We start from the raw sequence: 17,912 nt of genomic DNA, 5'->3' as shown, positions 1-17,912 counted from the left end.
ATAGTTTTACTGCTGCAGTCAACTTGTTGGAAAAGCCAATTCTTACAAACAAACAAACAGGCCCAAAGTTTAATACAGGTTTTTTCTACAGCCTTTCTTCCTACACCCACCTTCCCTTTTTCAAGCTGAGAGCACCACAGTACCACTAAAAGCTTATGCTTTTGATCTCTGTGCAAATAAATGAGCTGAAACAAATAGAACCCAGTTCACAAGAGACTTCCAAGACATCTGGTGGAGTTATTTTTCTAAGTAATTAGACCAAGTGGTGGTGTAATTCCCAAAGGAAAGGTACCTTCTTGCTTGGTATCCAGTTATTTCTCAGAGCCATCAAAACAGCAGTAAGTCCCGCTTCTCTCCTTGCATGTGACCCAAACTCTGTTGATTACCAGTCTTCCCAAATGGGAACAATCATATCTTTGATTTACACTGGTTTATTACTCAAGCTTTTAAATCTTTTTTCTTTTTTTTTCTTTTTGGTGCAATGAGGGTCCTATTTTTCTTCCACAAATGTCAGTGGGATTTCTGGTATTGACTGAGGAAGGATGAGGCTCTTGGCTCTTTTTTTTTTTTTTAGCTTTTCCTTGCTAACCTACCATAGTTCTTCATAGAGGCTCTGGAGCAGGCAGAGAAGGGTAATGGAGTAACAGCCAGGTGCTTGCTCTGGACCAATAAGCTGCTCTGAACTGTGCCCAGGTGTGGTTTCTCCTTCTTTCTGGCTGGAAACTGATTAAATGTCTCCTTTTTGTCTCAAATCTCCCCCCAGAAAACATCATTCTAGGAGCAACCCAATTACTTTTCAGCACTTCAGGAAGAATGTGGTTCTTGGTCTGTGACTACGATACAGTGCAACCACTGGGAATTTGTGACACTGGAGAAATTAACAGGGAGTAGACCTGGCTGAGAAAGCAATTCCATTTGTTTGTGCGTGGTTGTCCTGGGTTTTTTTGTTTCAAACTCGGGCAGGGTGCTCTACAATCATGTTTTACTAACTGACGTGGATGCAGACACCGCCTCCGTGATAACTAATGCTCAGTAATGCCAGATACGGAATTCACAGCTGTATCAAGAATAAAGAAAAGCAGCTGCCATATGAAATAGCTGCTACATTACAACAGTGAGCTTGATATTAATGCTTTTTAATTCTCACCCCTCCATGACATAACACAAACTCACCAGAGGTTTCATCTACTCTCTCGTCTACCACATGGTCCTTCTGATGAACCCATTCGCTGTTGCACTTAAAATATATCTGTGTGGCTGGGCTCGCTTTGCAGTACAGATTCACGGGCTTGTTCTTCACAATGTAAGCCTCTTCAGGTTCGATGAGGAAGTGGGGCAATGGCTCTGGAGGATCAGATGGAAAAGTTTCTGGAAGTTCATGAAAAAAATCATCATCTGTAGAGAAGAGACAAAAAGGAAAAATGAAACAACTAAAAGTCAGCTGGCAAACACAAGCACTTTCTGAAAATTTCAAAAGCAGCACACTTTTCGAATAAAGTGTTATCTTAGGAGCATTCCTAGGCCGAGGCTTAAATGCACTGCTGTTTGCAGACTATAAGAAATTGCCCTTTACATCCTGAGCTCCCTTTCCTCTACGTGATGTGACAGGGATGTGCACATTCACATGTCTGGGAACGGTCCTTTGTTATCATCACCGGCAATACTAGCAATAAAGCATTATGTTAGCGCTTGGGAGAGTTGCCTGCAAAACCGTAAAAAGAAATAATAGAAACTTTTGGAGGCTTCAAGGTCACACTTTTCAATAGTGACTTATCGCACTGTTTAATCAAGTGCATGCACATAGCTAGTATTGGCTGAGGCTGCTACAAATAGGAAATAGCGCCTTTCGTTTCAGATGAGCAATTTGAAATCTGCTCTAAGGGCAAAGACTAAATGCAAGTCCAGCCTGCACCTCTTTGTTCATACTCTGACTCTCCTGCTAAGACTGCTAATGAAGGTACCAAGCTATACTTTATTTACTTTGCAGTACGCTGGTCTGTGCAGCCCTCACTATAGAGAGGAATTGGGACCTGGGACACGGGGCAGAGCAGCTGTGAGATGGCGACATTTTGGGTCAACGGGGACACGTGCTATTAATATAAGGAACCTCTGCACCTTTCTGGTGTTGCTGGTAATGAATAAAGTCAATGTAAGAAGTCTGGAAGAGGAGGAAAAGAATCCAATGCACATGAGGCAACACTGAAAACACCTAACACACATACCTTCCTTTCTCCCTCCCTCTTCACAAATCCCCCTTTACAACCCTTCTGCCCCTTTCTGCAGAGGAAGCCTTCCACATCAGAAAGCAACAATCCAGCAGAGAATAACCCTCTTCCCATCCACCTCCCCACATGCCGTCAGTGCACACGAACATCCAGGAGGCCTCCAGCAGCCAAGGGGTGGAGGACACCAACTACTGACAGATCCACCAGCAGCAAGCCGACAGTCCTGAAGGCCTTATTCAATCTCCCCCCGTCTGCCTGTGAAGCAGTTATCATTACACACAGTGACGGACACTACCAATGATCAATAAAACACCACAGAAGATCTAACTAAAAATACTGCAAAAGGCTGGCTATCTTCTCCCTGCCAGTCTTCATGAAGATGAAATGTCAGACGGCTACCTCCCTGTACCGGAGACATGCCTGTGCAGGCTGTGTCCAGAATTACAAGGGGCATAGAAGGTTCTTCTCCCAGCTACTGCTTTTGCAGAAAGACAAGAAAGAACAGGAACAGATGAAGGAGATGGGGAGAAGCTAATATGGTACCCATCCATGTAGCTATATGGAGGTAGACTGTACGTCTTTAGTAGTGATGGGAATACCTTACACAGCAAAAGATTTTGTGAACCTCCTGAACTATTTATGAAGAGAACATATGTTCACCAATTTTGTTTGTTTGTTTTCCCTTCATATTAATTTAAAAATACTCCTGCCCTTTTGGATGTCTCATTTTGCAAAGAGTAATGGGCCTGACCCACTATCACATCACTCCCTGAGAGTTAGAAGAAGTGAACTGGTTCAATGATAGAAGAAAGGGCCACTAAATAAGGCCTGACATTTTTCTAGCAGAAGAATAATCTGTGACATACTATAACAATTCATTCTCCATCTCCATCTAATCATCTCCAAATACTCAAATTAAATTTAATTTTTATTACTTTTCCATCCTTCCTTTTTTTCTGGAGTTTACTTTTCACTCTGACCACACCAGCCTCCTTTTTCTGCAGTCCCGTTTCCTCTCCCCATTAGGGAGAAGAATGTCCCTTGTTCCGTTTTGCCTCCCCATTTTTTTTCCAAAGAGAAAGACAAGTTACAATAAGTTAATGGGAGTCCATGCTTGGATTTCATGAACCGAAGCAAGAGGCTTTTCAGCATTCCTCATCCCCTTCTGTCCATATCCCCCCCTCCTCCCCACTCCCTCCCTCTCCCTCTCACACACACTGCTCCATAGACATCCACAGCACAGAAACATTAGAGATGAATCATTTCCCCTGAATTGCCATAGGACGTATCTTTTTCTTCTGGTCATTTAATTGCAAATCAGTGAGCAGACAGATGGAAACTAACAAAGCACACATATGTTTTATAATTAAACAAGTATTGCTTCACTAATTTCTGGTGACTGGAAGAATAAATGTATTTATTTTCACCACTAGATTTCTGCATATTATCAAAGACAATGCTTACGCTGCCTGACCAATTAACTGCATCTTATCAAAGATGTAACTAGAAAGTCTAAAAGGAGGGATCAGCAAGCTGCAGAAAAGAAAAAAAGGTGGGTTTTAAAATTATTTTTTTAATCAGCCTGGAGAATGTGTGCGCGCTTTGGCTTTCCCTCCTGAAGGTAACTGCTTCTGAAGTTCAAACGCTATTTTTATGTTAAAGTGGATTCATGGTACTGCACAGTACATGACAACCTAGTCTCACGTTTAATTGTGGCGATAGCTGTCTTGCTCCACCAGCCTGGCATCCTGCAGTCGGGTACGAGCCACTTTTCTTACTGGCTTCTTCCTGTAATTCCACCTTACTCTTCTTAAGCAATAATAAAGCCCAGTTTTATTTTTCCACACTCTTTATCATTGCTATCGAGAGGCATCTGATCCACTCTTTAATGTTAGGGATATAGATGGAAACCATTCACAAACTGTCACACAAACAGAGCACGCAGAGGCTGCCTTGTCCCTGGAAACTGGCATTTAAAATCTGCACTTTTAGAATAAAATTAAGATAGTAGCTAAGACAGAATGTTTTTGGCTTTTTAAACTGGACTATGTCCGTCCAATCCCAATGCTTGTACTGTTGCTATTAGTAGCAACATTGGAGTTATTTTTTTAATAGACCAGATTCTTAAGAGGAGCACCCAGAACATGACCACAACTGGGTTTTTCTGTGTTTGGCAGAAAAAAACCCCAATCACACTGCAAAGTTAGTCCTACCTCCGTTAGCATTCAGAGCCCCTCGCTCCTGCTATTCACTGCTGAAAGGTAACAGGCGGCTTTATCAGTCTGTCTGAACCGCAGTGGGAAGTCACTAGGTGTTCCCTGCATTCCCCAAAGAGGTGGGATCCACTGCTGCAGGGGGGCAAACCACCACTCCTCTCCTGTCCAGGCACGTCAGCCGCCACCGGCTGAACTTGCCGGATGGTGGTTTACAGGCAGACAGGGTGTGCAGCCGCGGTTCCCCTGTGCTGGGCTGCGGAACTCATCTCCTTGGATGAGGGTGCGTTGAGGAGGAAGAACCTTAAAAACAAGTTGGCCAATTCGGCTGCTGATTTGGGACATGGTTTTGAACCGTCAACCATAACATGCATCTTGGATCCAAGTCTGGCATTTCATTTTTTTTAATTTGGGTTATAAGCTTTTACGCTTTGATTGTAATGCTTGCAGCAACATGTGGACATAATTATAATGGCAGTGTAATTATGAAACAAAATAGTCTTAAAAATGCAACACAGATATTTACCTCTGAAAATATCAATATAGGACACTGGACTGTGCTGAGATTTTCTGCAACTCCCTATAAAACAAACTTTTGTGAAAACGAACTTTTGGTAAAACCAAAGCAATCTCATGAATCTGTGTTTCCACAAAGCCACAGTTTCTAACAACCTAATAAACATTTCCATCTAAGTCTCTCTTGACCAGCTCTAGCTGAACACAGTTCATTCCTCTGTCCATACAAAGACCAAATTCTGACTTGGGTTTTTCAGGGATGACTCTGTTATAACCATGTGGCCTGCTGGGCCTATGATTTGGATGAGGGTCGCCTCTTGTTGTGTGCTCGACAAGGGGATAAATTTTGCCTGAGACACTGATCTGAATCTTCCTGATGGTTATTAATGGTTATTTAAAATGTTCATCTCCCTATGATGCAACAAAGCAGCAAACTTTATATCTCTCTCATTTAACTCTCCTATGGTGTTAGACATTTTTTTCTTCTGTCTGGAGGAAAAAAAAGCTAATTAAACCATTTGGGAGTGATCTGGTAGTGTAGATACAAACAAATGCTGAAAATTTACATACTTGGTTTCCAATCATTATGTCAATGTCTGTCATGTGCAGCAAGTTCCCCTTACAACCTTGATCAAACGCAAATACGAGACGCAGTGTTCTCTGCTGTTGTAACAAATCCCCTTCTGTGCTCCGTAACTTCGAGCTGCAAGTTTACTTTTGCAGTATGTCACATTCATCTTTATTTTCACATAATAAAGTGTACAGCCCATCTGCTATTATTGACTGATTTATATTAGCATGACAAAAGACCTGATTAATGGTACCGCTAAACTGGTTTCACTCATGCAGTTCATTCATATTAAGAAAATAAATTTTAAAAGGCCATTTAAATCTATAAGCTTAATTTTGAATTTTTATTTCGGTTGCCCAAATACAGATATGGTCTTTTATTTGCCTTGTGTAGTATCTGACAACTACGTATTTTTTTAAAAGCAAGTCAAATGCAGAATCTATAGGACCAGGTGAAGCGTCACCGAAATCAGCACTGATAGAAGCTGGCATGGACTGTCACGCATAGGAATTTAGTTCAATTTTTAGTTCAATTATCTTTGAAGGTAAAACAAATCTTTGTCTAAGTCAGGAACCTTTTGATGTTAGGAAAGGTCTTTATTCTTTTCATGCATTTGTTTGTAAAACTGTACATATTATAGCTCTTCATGCATAGCAAGTGAAAAGGGAGATTTTATGGTATACTTCCCTTTTTATGGACGAGTATCCCCGCTCTCATCTGTGGCAGGAAAATATTGTGCTCCATACACCAATCTATTCATCTCTAGATCACTAGTTTTATTACTATATATCAAGCTTTAATTCTCATCAACCCAGCATATAACTAACTCACTATATTTCTGAACTGCAAGACTTAAACTATTATTGCTTAGATCATAATATATTGGACCATTACGTCTTTGTGCGAGACCTGAAGCAAATTCTTCTCAAATGGAATTTACTTCAGAATGATTCAAGAGCAATTTAAAATGAATGGCTGCAAAGCTAATTCCATTTGCATTTGGATGCCCATCACTCGGTAAGATCACTCCCCACACATTGCAAGAAAGGCAGCTGGAGTTAACTGTACGGATGGGATTTCTGTTCAGTTTCTTAATGTTATGACTAAAAAGCTTTCTAGAGCAACAAGTACTGCTCACTGTGAAATTAACAGCAGGTGCTAGCTCGGTAAGGCAGCTTATCAGGAGGGAGGCAAGGGTTTGGTTTACAGCGCAGACATTTTCAGCAAGGGAAAATTGCTCAGCTGGAAGTCCTTTGGTCACAGGGTTTTCTGTCCTCCTAGGAAGGGCATGTGGTATCATGGTGCCACCAAATGGGACGCAAGGAAGCAACAAATCCTGTATGCCATATAGTCTGCCTCCACCTCAGAGCCCCGTAGCACCAATGGCACTATGAATCCAAAATTAGGCCAAGTTGAATGAGAAATCAGAGAAAACAGGACTTTTTCTAAGAATTACTAGTGAGTTATTTCTGTGTCAGAGGGCCCTCTTGCTCCCACTTCTGCCCTGGAGACCACACAGGGACAGAGAATGGGCACAGCAAAGCATAGCACGTGGCCTGAAGGAGCACATTTTCCTGCCCTGCCCAGGGGAAGAGGAGGAGGAGGGTGCCTTTCCCAGCACTCATCCTCTCTCAGCCCTGCCTCCAGTTGATTGCAAGGTGGGCATGCAATAAGGCAATCACACCTTATTCTCCAACATCTCAAAAGTGGAAGATTTCACCAAATAGCCCAGGAAGATTGCAGTTTTATAACAGCATAATATTTGGCCAGCTCGGCAGGCTGGCATCTTCTTGCTTGTAGCTGAATTCACTGCAGGCCTTTACGTGCCTAAAGATGAGGGTTGGTTTTGTGGCAGCCCACAAACCAGCTTGCTGAACCTTCTTGAACTCTCAGGGGAGCAAGGTCAAGGGAATTTTAGACTCAAATTTACTGAGCGCCCACAAAATGAAATGCTCTTTTCAGTAGGGAAAGCAGAGTGCAGGCATGGTCTCTGGGAAAAGTGATAGAGAAATCGATAGGGCATGCAATATTCATCTTTTTTTGGGTGACTTCAGTCTAGAAACAGAATAAATAGAGACTGCAAAGAGGAATGAACTTCCCTTGCACTTGCAATTGCTCAGTGAAGACCCTCCTAGCAGATCTCAGCTTAACACACATCCCCAGGAGGTTAAATGCAAGCTTTTCATGCACTCAGAGAATGAGGAACATATCCACTGAGTGGCCACATACAGATCAGAAGGCTGCTGGGTGAATGTCTCCCCCCCCAAACACACACACATCAAACAAAACACAGGGATATCCTTTCCTGTCCTCCTGCACCATTACCAAACAAGCAACTTCCACAGAGGCATCAGAAGCAATACATGACCCACTGTCAGCCGACCTGGAGCCCTTTCTAAAACCCAGGTAACAGGCATCTAAGACAACTGGAATACTGGATTTTTGGCCCAACTAAGAGTTAGGGAAGGAGGTTTCCATTATTCAATGACAAGCCTCCTACCAAACAAATAAGCTACCAAAGGCTTAAAATAGGAATCATGTTCATTATGCCCATCTTATTTGACTAGTGCCTCTCAGAAAGAAGAAAGAGAGAAGAAAATGCCATGCTTTCCCTTGCAACAGCAGCGCACGGCCTGGCATTGGACAGGGTGCCTGCTAAGACGGGGAGCTGTGGTTCGAAAGCAGGGATGCTTCACAGTCGAAGAAGCTGAACGAGCGGCTGCTGGTGCTCCCCACTGACTGTACCGCGCTGAGTGGAGGCCCCTCCTGGTGTGCACTCCTCTCCATGCTCCTATTTCACATGAATGCCGCATGGTCAGATATAAAACCAAAGGCAGAGGAAAATGAAAGAGTAAAACAGTTGTCACTTGGCCATGGCCAATGTGAACGCTGTGCAACCATGTTACCTACAGCAATCAGCTTGTGCTCCATTTCTCCTGCTTTGCTAGCACCATCTCTTTCTCTCAGGTCAATGGCTGGAACATATTTTGCCTGGCTTACCCTTGTAAACTGCGCTGCTGGTAATCAACAATTAATTCCAGTGCAGACAGATCTGATTTGCATCAGAGTAAGAAAAAGGAGAATCAGGTCTTTATGAGGAAAACACTGACTATACTAGCTTGCAATTTATGTATTAGCTTACAGCAGCTTGCAATTTATACATTACTGTCTGGGGAAGAGGCATCTTCTCCCAGTTCGTTTAATTCATAATTATAATTAAAGTTTCTGCTCCTCTGGAAGCTAATGGCAATTTTTACCATCAATCAGATCAGAGGCAAACCAAAGACAAAACATGTGTCCTCAAAATGATTCTCACAGCCCTCTGAAATTGAGAGAGATTTCTTTATACATCCCATTGTGAATCCAAGACAAGAATTGTGGGTGCATACACAGGCACAATATTTAAAGTTCTACATGCAGAGCTTTACCATTGCCCTGAGACAAAGTCTGTCAGACTACAAGCTGCTGCCTAAACATGCAAGAGATGGTACAGGTACTTGTTAGCATTGGACTTGGTGTAGGAAAATGCCAGAATGCGGTATGATTTCACCCAAGGCAATGGAAAGACTTTCTGTTGTGTATGAAGAACACCAAGGTGTTCTTTGGGCAACAAGGTTTATGATAACTGTTGTCCATATAAAAAAATCTAATCCAGTAATCTGCAAGTGCTATTTATTATCACAGAATCCCAGGTTGGAAGGGACCTCAGGGATCATCTAGTCCAACCTTTGTGGGAAGAGCACAGTCTAAACAAGATGGCCCAGCACCCTGTCCAGATGACTCTTGAAGGTGTCCAACGTGGCCGAGTCAACCGCTTCCCTGGGGAGATTATTCCAATGGTTGACTGTCCTCAGTGTGAAAAATTTCCCTGTCGTGTCCAACCAGAATCTCCCCAAGAGCAATTACGAGGCTGCCTAACCATTTAAATAGATAAAACAGGGCCAAGGCAAATCATCAGGGGGTGAGGCTGACTTATGAGCACTGAAACTGTGAAATGTCGAGCAAACAGGCAAAGGTCCTGTCTCTCTGCTACCCTGTCCTATGCACTGTCAGTCACATCCCTCTTTACAACACTTTCATTAATTCTGACAGAAACTTTGCTGTTGTGCTTCTACAGAGCTACTGGATAAGGTTGGCTCAGTTACTGTGCCAAGGCTATCAAAAGTACAGCACCTGAAAACAGAACTACAGCACTTGTACAAACAGTAGATGACATGTGGGACATTTTTTGGTAATTATTATCCCATGGAAGAATGTGTTCCTTTGTCCTGTTGCTCTCCCTTTCCACTTGTTTAAAACTAATGAAATATGCATGCTTTAAAAAAAAAAAAAAAAGTAGGTTGCAGACTGCCTCCGAAACTTTATCTCCCTTACTCTGCCATGTAATAAAAACACAGAATGTTTTGTCCACATTTAAGTATTACTTTGTTGAGCACACACAGTGTATTCCATAATTGTGAGCTCTGCAATTAATCTAGATAGAAAATTAACACAACTCCTGTTGGACATGGTTGTGCTGGTAGAATTCATGCAGTCTGGCTGCATGTTATTGCTAGTTCCGTTTTCTCTGATATGAAGGCAACGCACGAACAGCAGATAAACTTCGGTGTCAGACCATGAGATTTTTCTGTCCTGCATGTAAAAGCAAAATGCATTTTTCCCTTTTGAATCCTACCTTGTGGAGGGTATGTATGATGGCATGGGATCCCCTCCTAACCACCTGCAACGCAAAGTCTAATTTGAAACATTTCTGCCCCAGCTGCCATTAGTAGTCATAATGGCTGACACAGGGTCAAAAATTATTAAACCTCTGAGGAGCATCATTTCCTCTTCAGTGTTAGGCTTCACTTTCCTTTGACACATTAGTCCTGAAGCAGCTCCGGGCTCTTGACCCCTCCTTTAACCCTGATAACTAATTAAAGATGGACAAGGCTTAGGCTAAAATACTTTTTGTTAAACCTATTCATTCTCAAGTCCCCTTCAGGCACTCTTTGTCACGCAGGACAGAGCCTGCCGTATTTACATGAACATGAAAGAAGGTGCCTGTTACAACAATACGAAAAATCTCTTCTTACAAGACCTAACTTAACCTTTGTGGTTAGCTGGTAGGATGCATTTTATAGCACAGAAAATACATTCTCAACACAAACTGGAAACAAGTTTCATGGGTATAGTCCAAAGCATAGAATTCAGGAAAAATCCAAGGAAAATTACCTCTGTATGCATATCTAGAACAGTTCAGATTCAGGTTCTTCATCTGACTGCTATTTCAACAGTCTGAACGAGGTGTCCCAAATACAACGAACAAATGAATAATTGATCCTACCTTTTCTCATGTGACGATTTCCTAAGGCTCTATCATGTACTAGAAACAACGAAAGAACTCAAACTAGAGAGTCATCAGCCGTAGGCAGATGGATTTTAGGGCCAGTGGTAAATCATATCACACAGCACAGGTTGGTTTAATACAGATAAATCTGTGTGCAATGTATTGTTGATGGCTAGGGCACAATGAAAGCAGTCCCATACCAATAGCTTGAGAGAGGATCTGTAACTGAATGTTGTACTTTGCAAATAATTTCATCGCTTTTAACATTGATTCATATTAATAATTAAGCTTGCATCAGTATGTTAGGGTTAAGATGTCAATGCTTTGGTTCCAGCAAGAATGGCTATTTTTATCCTTACTTTTCCCATTATTAAAACTGCTGCAGAGCTCTGCTCCCAGATTTCTAATGCTTTCAATGCAAGCATTTTTCTCAGCAAAGAGTGATGACCCAACATGTCGTGATTAATAAAACTGATATCTAGTGGGGTGTCATGGATCCTGATTTCATGAGCTATCTGAAGTGAACAGTTAATCTAGTTAGTGGTATCACTCCATCCCAGAGAGACACAGGACACTTCCCTACACCTAAAATAACAGCTCAGTCATATGGCCACCTGGTTAAGGCATTGAGCTGTGACCCAGGGGACAGATATTCTTGTGTGACCTTGGGGAAATCTGCTTTGCCAGGTTCAGGGCCCCATCTGCAAAATGGATGTAGCAGCCTAATAGGTAGCACTCCAATTCACTACCTTCGAACTGGGTAAACAACTCGGTACTCAGATTCTTCATTCATAATTTCTCCAAAATACATGTCAGCAATATTTACTAAACAGCCAACAACAGTTACACAACGGACCAGAAACAAATCTGTGTTTATGAAACGATTAGGGAACAAAGGCTGGCTATTTTGGAGCTGATGCAAGTTTTGTCACTGGTCTCCTGTATTGATGGAACGGTTGAAGAGCAGGATTTGGAGCAGGGGCCTGACCTTGGGTGCTCTGAAGGGCTCTCTCCACAGGCTAGCAGCATCCTGGTGAGACTGGTGTCCTGAGACTAACATTAGTCTTCATGAATATCTACTCACTACTTTGTTCCTTGGGTCTTAATGAGATTATTATTTGCCTGGTGCTAGTTACATAATTTCATCCATAGCCAATTTTTCAAGAACCATAAATTATTTTGTATGAGGCTGATTTATCCCAGCAGAAGTCCAAACTGAATTAGAAATCCATTAGCTAAATTCTAAGTAGGAGCTTCTGGGGAGAAGGGGGAAGAGAGGGGGGGAAGTTGGGGATCTAAGCAGCAGATGTGGAAAAAGGGGGAAAAAAAATCCTTACAAGTAGAAAAGACAAAGAAAAGATAAATATCTTCTCACTGAATTAAGCACCCAGGTATTCAGGAAGCCAGATGGAAGAACACAGTTTATTGCCTAGGATCAGAAATATGACTCAGACATTTATTTATTTATTTAGACTAGCAATTGGTTTTGTAAATACACAAGACTTTGTAAGCAGATGAAAAGCATGGGTCCGCTTGAATACCATGGTTGCATTTATGCAAACAGCAACAGATTGTGTGTACTATATATACTAATAAAGCTAATAACAAGGTGTTCAACCAAATCTTAATACAAAGATTTCCTTCTGTGGAAAAATGAAAGCAAGAAAGGCTTATTTACTTTGGATACATACAGGATGATTTAATCAGCTATCATCCTCCATGCAGAGCCTGCTTACTTGAGGAAATGCATGGACAATGTACCTCTTTGAGCCCACATTTATTTACAGGAGAGCACATCCTCTCCTCTTGCCACTCTACGCCCACCATCAGCAAATGAAGGCTGATGGAAGGAGAATGCAGCTAGTTCACTGACGTTAACACCCACCCTATTGTTTTCTAAAGTTGGAAACTATGATCCCAGATCCCAGGGCCCAAGGAGGGAAACTGCAGTACAGTCCCTCTCATAGGAGTTACAGAAACAGTCTGCATCCACACAGTTATTTCAGGAGTCCACAAAAAAGGTCTGAAGTATCTGGTTACGGATTGGAAATTTCCTCCTGCAGTGATGAATTTCATTCACACTCATTTACTGATTTCTTACTCTCAAAGTCTCTAACAATTTTAAAAAAAATCTTAAAATTCAAAGAGCAACCTGAGACAGCAGGCTGCTGACTTTGCTTTACCTCTAACTCAACCTTTGGCCAAAGTGCCTGTAAAGTATTACCCTTTCCATCATCAGAAACACCCAAGATAGCTCAAACTGTAGAGCGGAAAGCATATGAGGAGTGGCTAAAGTCACTTAGTTTGTTCAGCCTTGAGAAGAGGAGACTGAGGGGAGACCTCACTGCGGTCTGCAGCTTCCTCACAAGGGGAGGAGGAGGAGGGGCAGGCGCTGATCTCTTCTCTCTGGTGACCAATGACAGGACCCGAGGGAACGGCAGGAAGATGTGCCAGGGGAGGTTTGGGTTGGGTATTAGGAAAAGGTTCTTCCCCCAGAGGGTGGTGGAGCACTGGCACAGGCTCCCCAGGGAGGCAAGTCACAGCGCCAAGCCTGACGATATTCCAGAAGCACTTGGACAACGCCCTCAGTGACAGTACAAATTTGGGGTGTCCTGTGCAGGGACAGGAGCTGGACTCGATGATCCTTGTGGGTCCCTTCCAACTCAGGACATTCTACGATTCTATGAAACAGAAGTTGTTGACACCAGATAGCAAATGCACAGTGCCTATGGGAAGCTCTGACAAGTGCAATCAGATTTCTTCTGGATCACAGTGTGTAAAACGCCAGTACCAGCAAAGTGCATGGTCACCCCTCCCAGCTACTACCCTACCCTTTGCTTCCACATCTTTTCAAGTTCACTTTGTGGCCACTAACAGCAAGAACAAACAAGGGAAGAAAAAGAAAAGGAAACCTTCTGAATACTCAGTAATCACAGTTATGACCGGTAATGGTATTTAAAGTAGAGAAATCCCCAGCAAGTGCCGATCCAGCACTGATGTTTGGTAGAAAGTCAGAGGGTGTCAACATTCAGAGACCGGTGGTCGAAGTTTAACTCCTGAATCTATCACACGCTGACTTGCTTCCCTTCCTTATATGTAAATAGTTCCTTGTCTGCTACATCCATTTTTAATGTGAGGTTCCTACAGGGACTGATATCTCTTAATATGCCAACAGAAAATGCCACTGGAAGAGGGGCTTCAGATCCTCAGAAGCAAAAGACTCACCACCAAGTTACATATGCTGTTTCCCCTCAGTGGCATGAATTGGTTTGGACTAAATCAGAAGCACTCTGAAACGGAAACTATATGTAAGATAATAACAGTATTGAGTTTCGGTAGCTGAAAGCACACATGCAGAAACAGAGTGAAAAGGTGGCTTGAAGTGCTTCTAGCTTGGCCGCCTCTAACAGCAGGGATAAGAAACGCTGGGAGATACCTCCCTGCCTTGTGGATGCCACAGGTGCTAACACACTGTACAGCACTCAGGACAGTATCATTCAGCCCGTTAAACCAGTCCTTAAATGTGCATTGCCCCTACTGGGATGCATGCTCATTTATACCTGCCGTTGACTCCCTTGTGTCTAAAGAAAGTGGTATCATTCAATAGTAGCCCAGATTATTCCAGGAAATCACATTTGTCTGTATCTCAGTCTAGTCTAAAACTGCACATCTTTGAGGTCTCAGCTCACTGCACAAGTAGCTCTGCTGCCTGTGCCAGAGCTGTGGCCCTGACCAGAAGCAAACAGATTCCTTTGGTTTTGACTTTTAAAATACTGACCTGCACTCAAAAAGACAGCGTAGCAATGTTAATAATGAATCCAAAACATAAAGAAAAAGAAACATTGTAGATGAATAATGGAAATGCAATTAATTTGCAGGCTTTGCTGGATATGTTTTGTAGTGCCGTATAGTATTTATTTATTCAGCACTCCTCAGCAGGTCAGCTTGAAGCTGGGGAGCAATGAATCAGTGCTCTAATCTCCCTCCCCATCATCTCCAGCCTTTCTGAGGAAACTGATATCCAGCCCCAGCTGAATCTGTCATGTCCTGATCATAAACACCATCACTAGAGAAACACAGACCTAAGCCACCTGGCTGATTTGAGCATAAAATATATGTATTTCCATCCCACTTTCTGTTTTCTCATCTCTGACCTTCTTCATCTTTTTCTTGGGTTTTCTGTCCTATCTTTTACTCCCCATATTTATCCTCTCCTTTCTTGCCTGTAGGCTCACTGCTCCGTTTGTTCTTTTTTTAATTCCTCCCATCCTTCTTTCCTCAAGTTCAGCAAACCTGACTGGTCAGGAATCTCCTTATGTTGTTACAAATGGATAAAGATTAATAGCCAAGAAACAGAGACAGAAAATCACTGAGGACAGAAATCTTGCAAAAGCCAACATCAAACCCAAATAGTTGTACCTACTTTTATAACTGTCAGAATAATTAACTACAGATCTACTTTACTCACGTGCATTCAAAATCCATCCATCCATGCAATAGAAATAATATTCTAATAATTAAATAAGGCAAGAGGTAATCCCGCTTTATTCTAGTGTCTAACCATACACTACAGTTTAAAGTGGTTCTCCAGTTAGTTTAAACAGCTTTTTCTGTTCTTCATTTGGCAAAATTGGCTTGAATAGCACAAGTTCATTTTGACGTTAGGTAGCCCCATTCAGCAGGTTTCTAATTTGTGACCAGCAGAGCACAGTAGTATTAAATCAAACATCTGTAAATATATGGTAGAATGTCGCATTCTGTGACTGTACAAGGCTTGGGGCAGAAGGGGTAGAAAATATCTAACATTAGTTAGTAACCATAGTATGTGAAGGTTTTGCACCAAAAAGGTTGTTTGCCATGGTTCCATTTTGCTCTCTGAGCCACATTTCCTTTTAAGTGACAAAATCACAGCACACAAGCAAATTAATAACTAAATTAAGACGGCAGCTGTGCATTTGGGTAGTAATTGTATGCAAGAAACCCCAGAAGCTCATTGCTAATACTTAAGGCAAGGGCTGTATTTTGGTTGGATTTCCACTGTACTCAGCACTGGTGCCAAAATGCATTAAAGCACAGCTGAAAACAGGTATTGTACAAGCAAGACAGTCAGCATTTTGCCTCGGGAGTCTGGGCTGTAGCTTTTTGTTAATGAACAAATCTCTATTAGCTGAGCTGCTTCTTTCCCAAGCCCACCTCTGCTGTTTGGTAACATGTCATACACTGTCACCCTAACAACACTACACTGAGCACGGCACTTCCCACCACTGTAAATTAACCTGGATTTGCTTCCCCCTTAAAAAAAAATAACCACCACGAAACCAAAACACTATTGCATTAATCTTTGCCAATATGCTGAAGTTAGGCTGCTGTGCACGATTTACTCACTCACAGCTGGAGGTGTTTTTTAAGTGACTTGTTCTCTTCCAGGATCCTCTTTCCCATGTCAGACAGTCCGTGCTCTGGCCAGGTGAGCAGAAACCCAAAGGGTTTGGAAGGAAAGGACTACTTTACACGTAAGCCAGGCAGCAAAAGGGCCAGGGTACTGGAGACACACTCTAATGTATAACACATGCTTGAGAGATAAAAAATTACCAGCCTATTTGTCCACTGCCCCACACACAGCAGTTTCTTTCAAGTCCTGAGGATCTCCCCCATAGCACCCCTCAAACCCTGTGACCTTCAGGCTTGGAAAGGGGAAGTCCTGCAGCATCCCCACCATCTCCATACTTACCACCAGCACCACTACTGCCTGGCCCCATGGACTGCAGCACCTCCTGGCTTCATACTCCCTTGGTCTGCTGCTCCCAGGTGGAAAAATGTCATTAACCCAAGAATATGCTTAATATATGCAAAGGTAATCTTGGACGCAGAAGGAGAGGGGACTAGGTAGCAGCAGCAGCAGAGAACAAGTTGCCGTACATGACAGTTCATTTCTGGATAGCTAAGGAGATTAATGCCTTCACCTGCTGCTCGTGCATTACTGTCCCCAGCCATACAGAGATGAAATGCTGTCATGTACAGCAACTTGCTCTTCATTGCTCAAGCGGAGAGACCTCATGCAGTGACTGCTCTCCTGAATCCCAAGCTACAGAGCAGAATGTTTAATTAAGGGAAGCATGAATACAAAGCACACATTGTATTTAAACAATGTACTGTAGATGCTACATCCTTGAGAAAAAGTGTAAAAACTTGAGAAACAAGGGTAAACGACTTGAGAAAAAGTGTAAAAACTGATGCAGCCATAAACTATTGCAGCACAGATTGCAGCAGTCGGCTATGAAACGAGTCTTCCCTATCTTTGTTAAATGAACATCAAAGACTACTGTTCAAATATTTCTTCATATTTGTCCCACTTTCCCTGGTTGTATTGCTGCTCTTATCATTTGCCTTTTCTAGTATCTCCTTACCAATCTGAAAATAACTGTTCCCTAGATACATTTTTTGAAATTTGTATTTGTAGCATGAATTAAGTACTAGAAAAATAGCTAGGCTGGTTGCTCCAACACCCAAACCCAAACACATTGAGGAGTTTCTGCAAGTGCACAGTAATCCTGCCGCCCTGCCAGAGAACCTGTCCATTTCCCTGTCAGCAGTGGTCTCATGCATCTTGGAGACAAAGATTTTTTTTTTTCTTCTCCTTTTTCGTTTACAGCACGGGGACCCTGTCAGACTGGAAGCTTGTTGAATCAGTAGTCAAGCCCATTTTTCCAAGATCTCAGTCTAGTCTTCACTCTTTTAGATTATCCCTAGTCATCACTTAGACATACTTTTCCAGGGATAGGGTTGCCACTTTGAGATCTGTGTCATAGTCTAGAGAGTTTAGACTCAATTCTTCCTTTAAAGCAATTTGCCTAGCTTTGCTAGACTGCTTTAAAAGAGCAAACCTTATCTCTGAAGCAATCTAACTCCTGGGCTCTCTGCTGAGGCTGCAAATTGTGACCAATCTAGATGCCGAGATCCATGCAACAGAAAAGTGTTCATTAGAAAGCCAGCAAGAGCACAAATTAACTTCACAACTCCCAGCTATCATTCGACTTCTACAATAAGAACTTTCATCT

The 17,912-nt window shown here is 42.3% G+C and overlaps 1 protein-coding gene across 3 annotated transcripts in view; it reads right to left on the bottom strand.

The window, feature by feature from the left end:
- The window catches only part of UNC5C (unc-5 netrin receptor C), a 275,494-nt gene that overhangs the window by 104,593 nt on the left and 152,989 nt on the right, over window positions 1-17,912 (bottom strand). For all 3 annotated transcript variants that reach the window (XM_075090796.1, XM_075090795.1, XM_075090797.1), the window contains exon 2: window positions 1,174-1,395. In XM_075090796.1, the coding sequence (XP_074946897.1) occupies window positions 1,174-1,395 (222 nt within the window). The remainder of the gene's footprint in view (window positions 1-1,173; window positions 1,396-17,912) is intronic.

This window comes from Phalacrocorax aristotelis, chromosome 4, assembly GCF_949628215.1.
Source record: "Phalacrocorax aristotelis chromosome 4, bGulAri2.1, whole genome shotgun sequence".
In the NCBI taxonomy this organism is placed as follows: Eukaryota; Metazoa; Chordata; class Aves; order Suliformes; family Phalacrocoracidae; genus Phalacrocorax; species Phalacrocorax aristotelis.
Note: the sequence above shows the minus strand (reverse complement) of the source record. Positions and strands in the feature narration are given on the sequence as shown.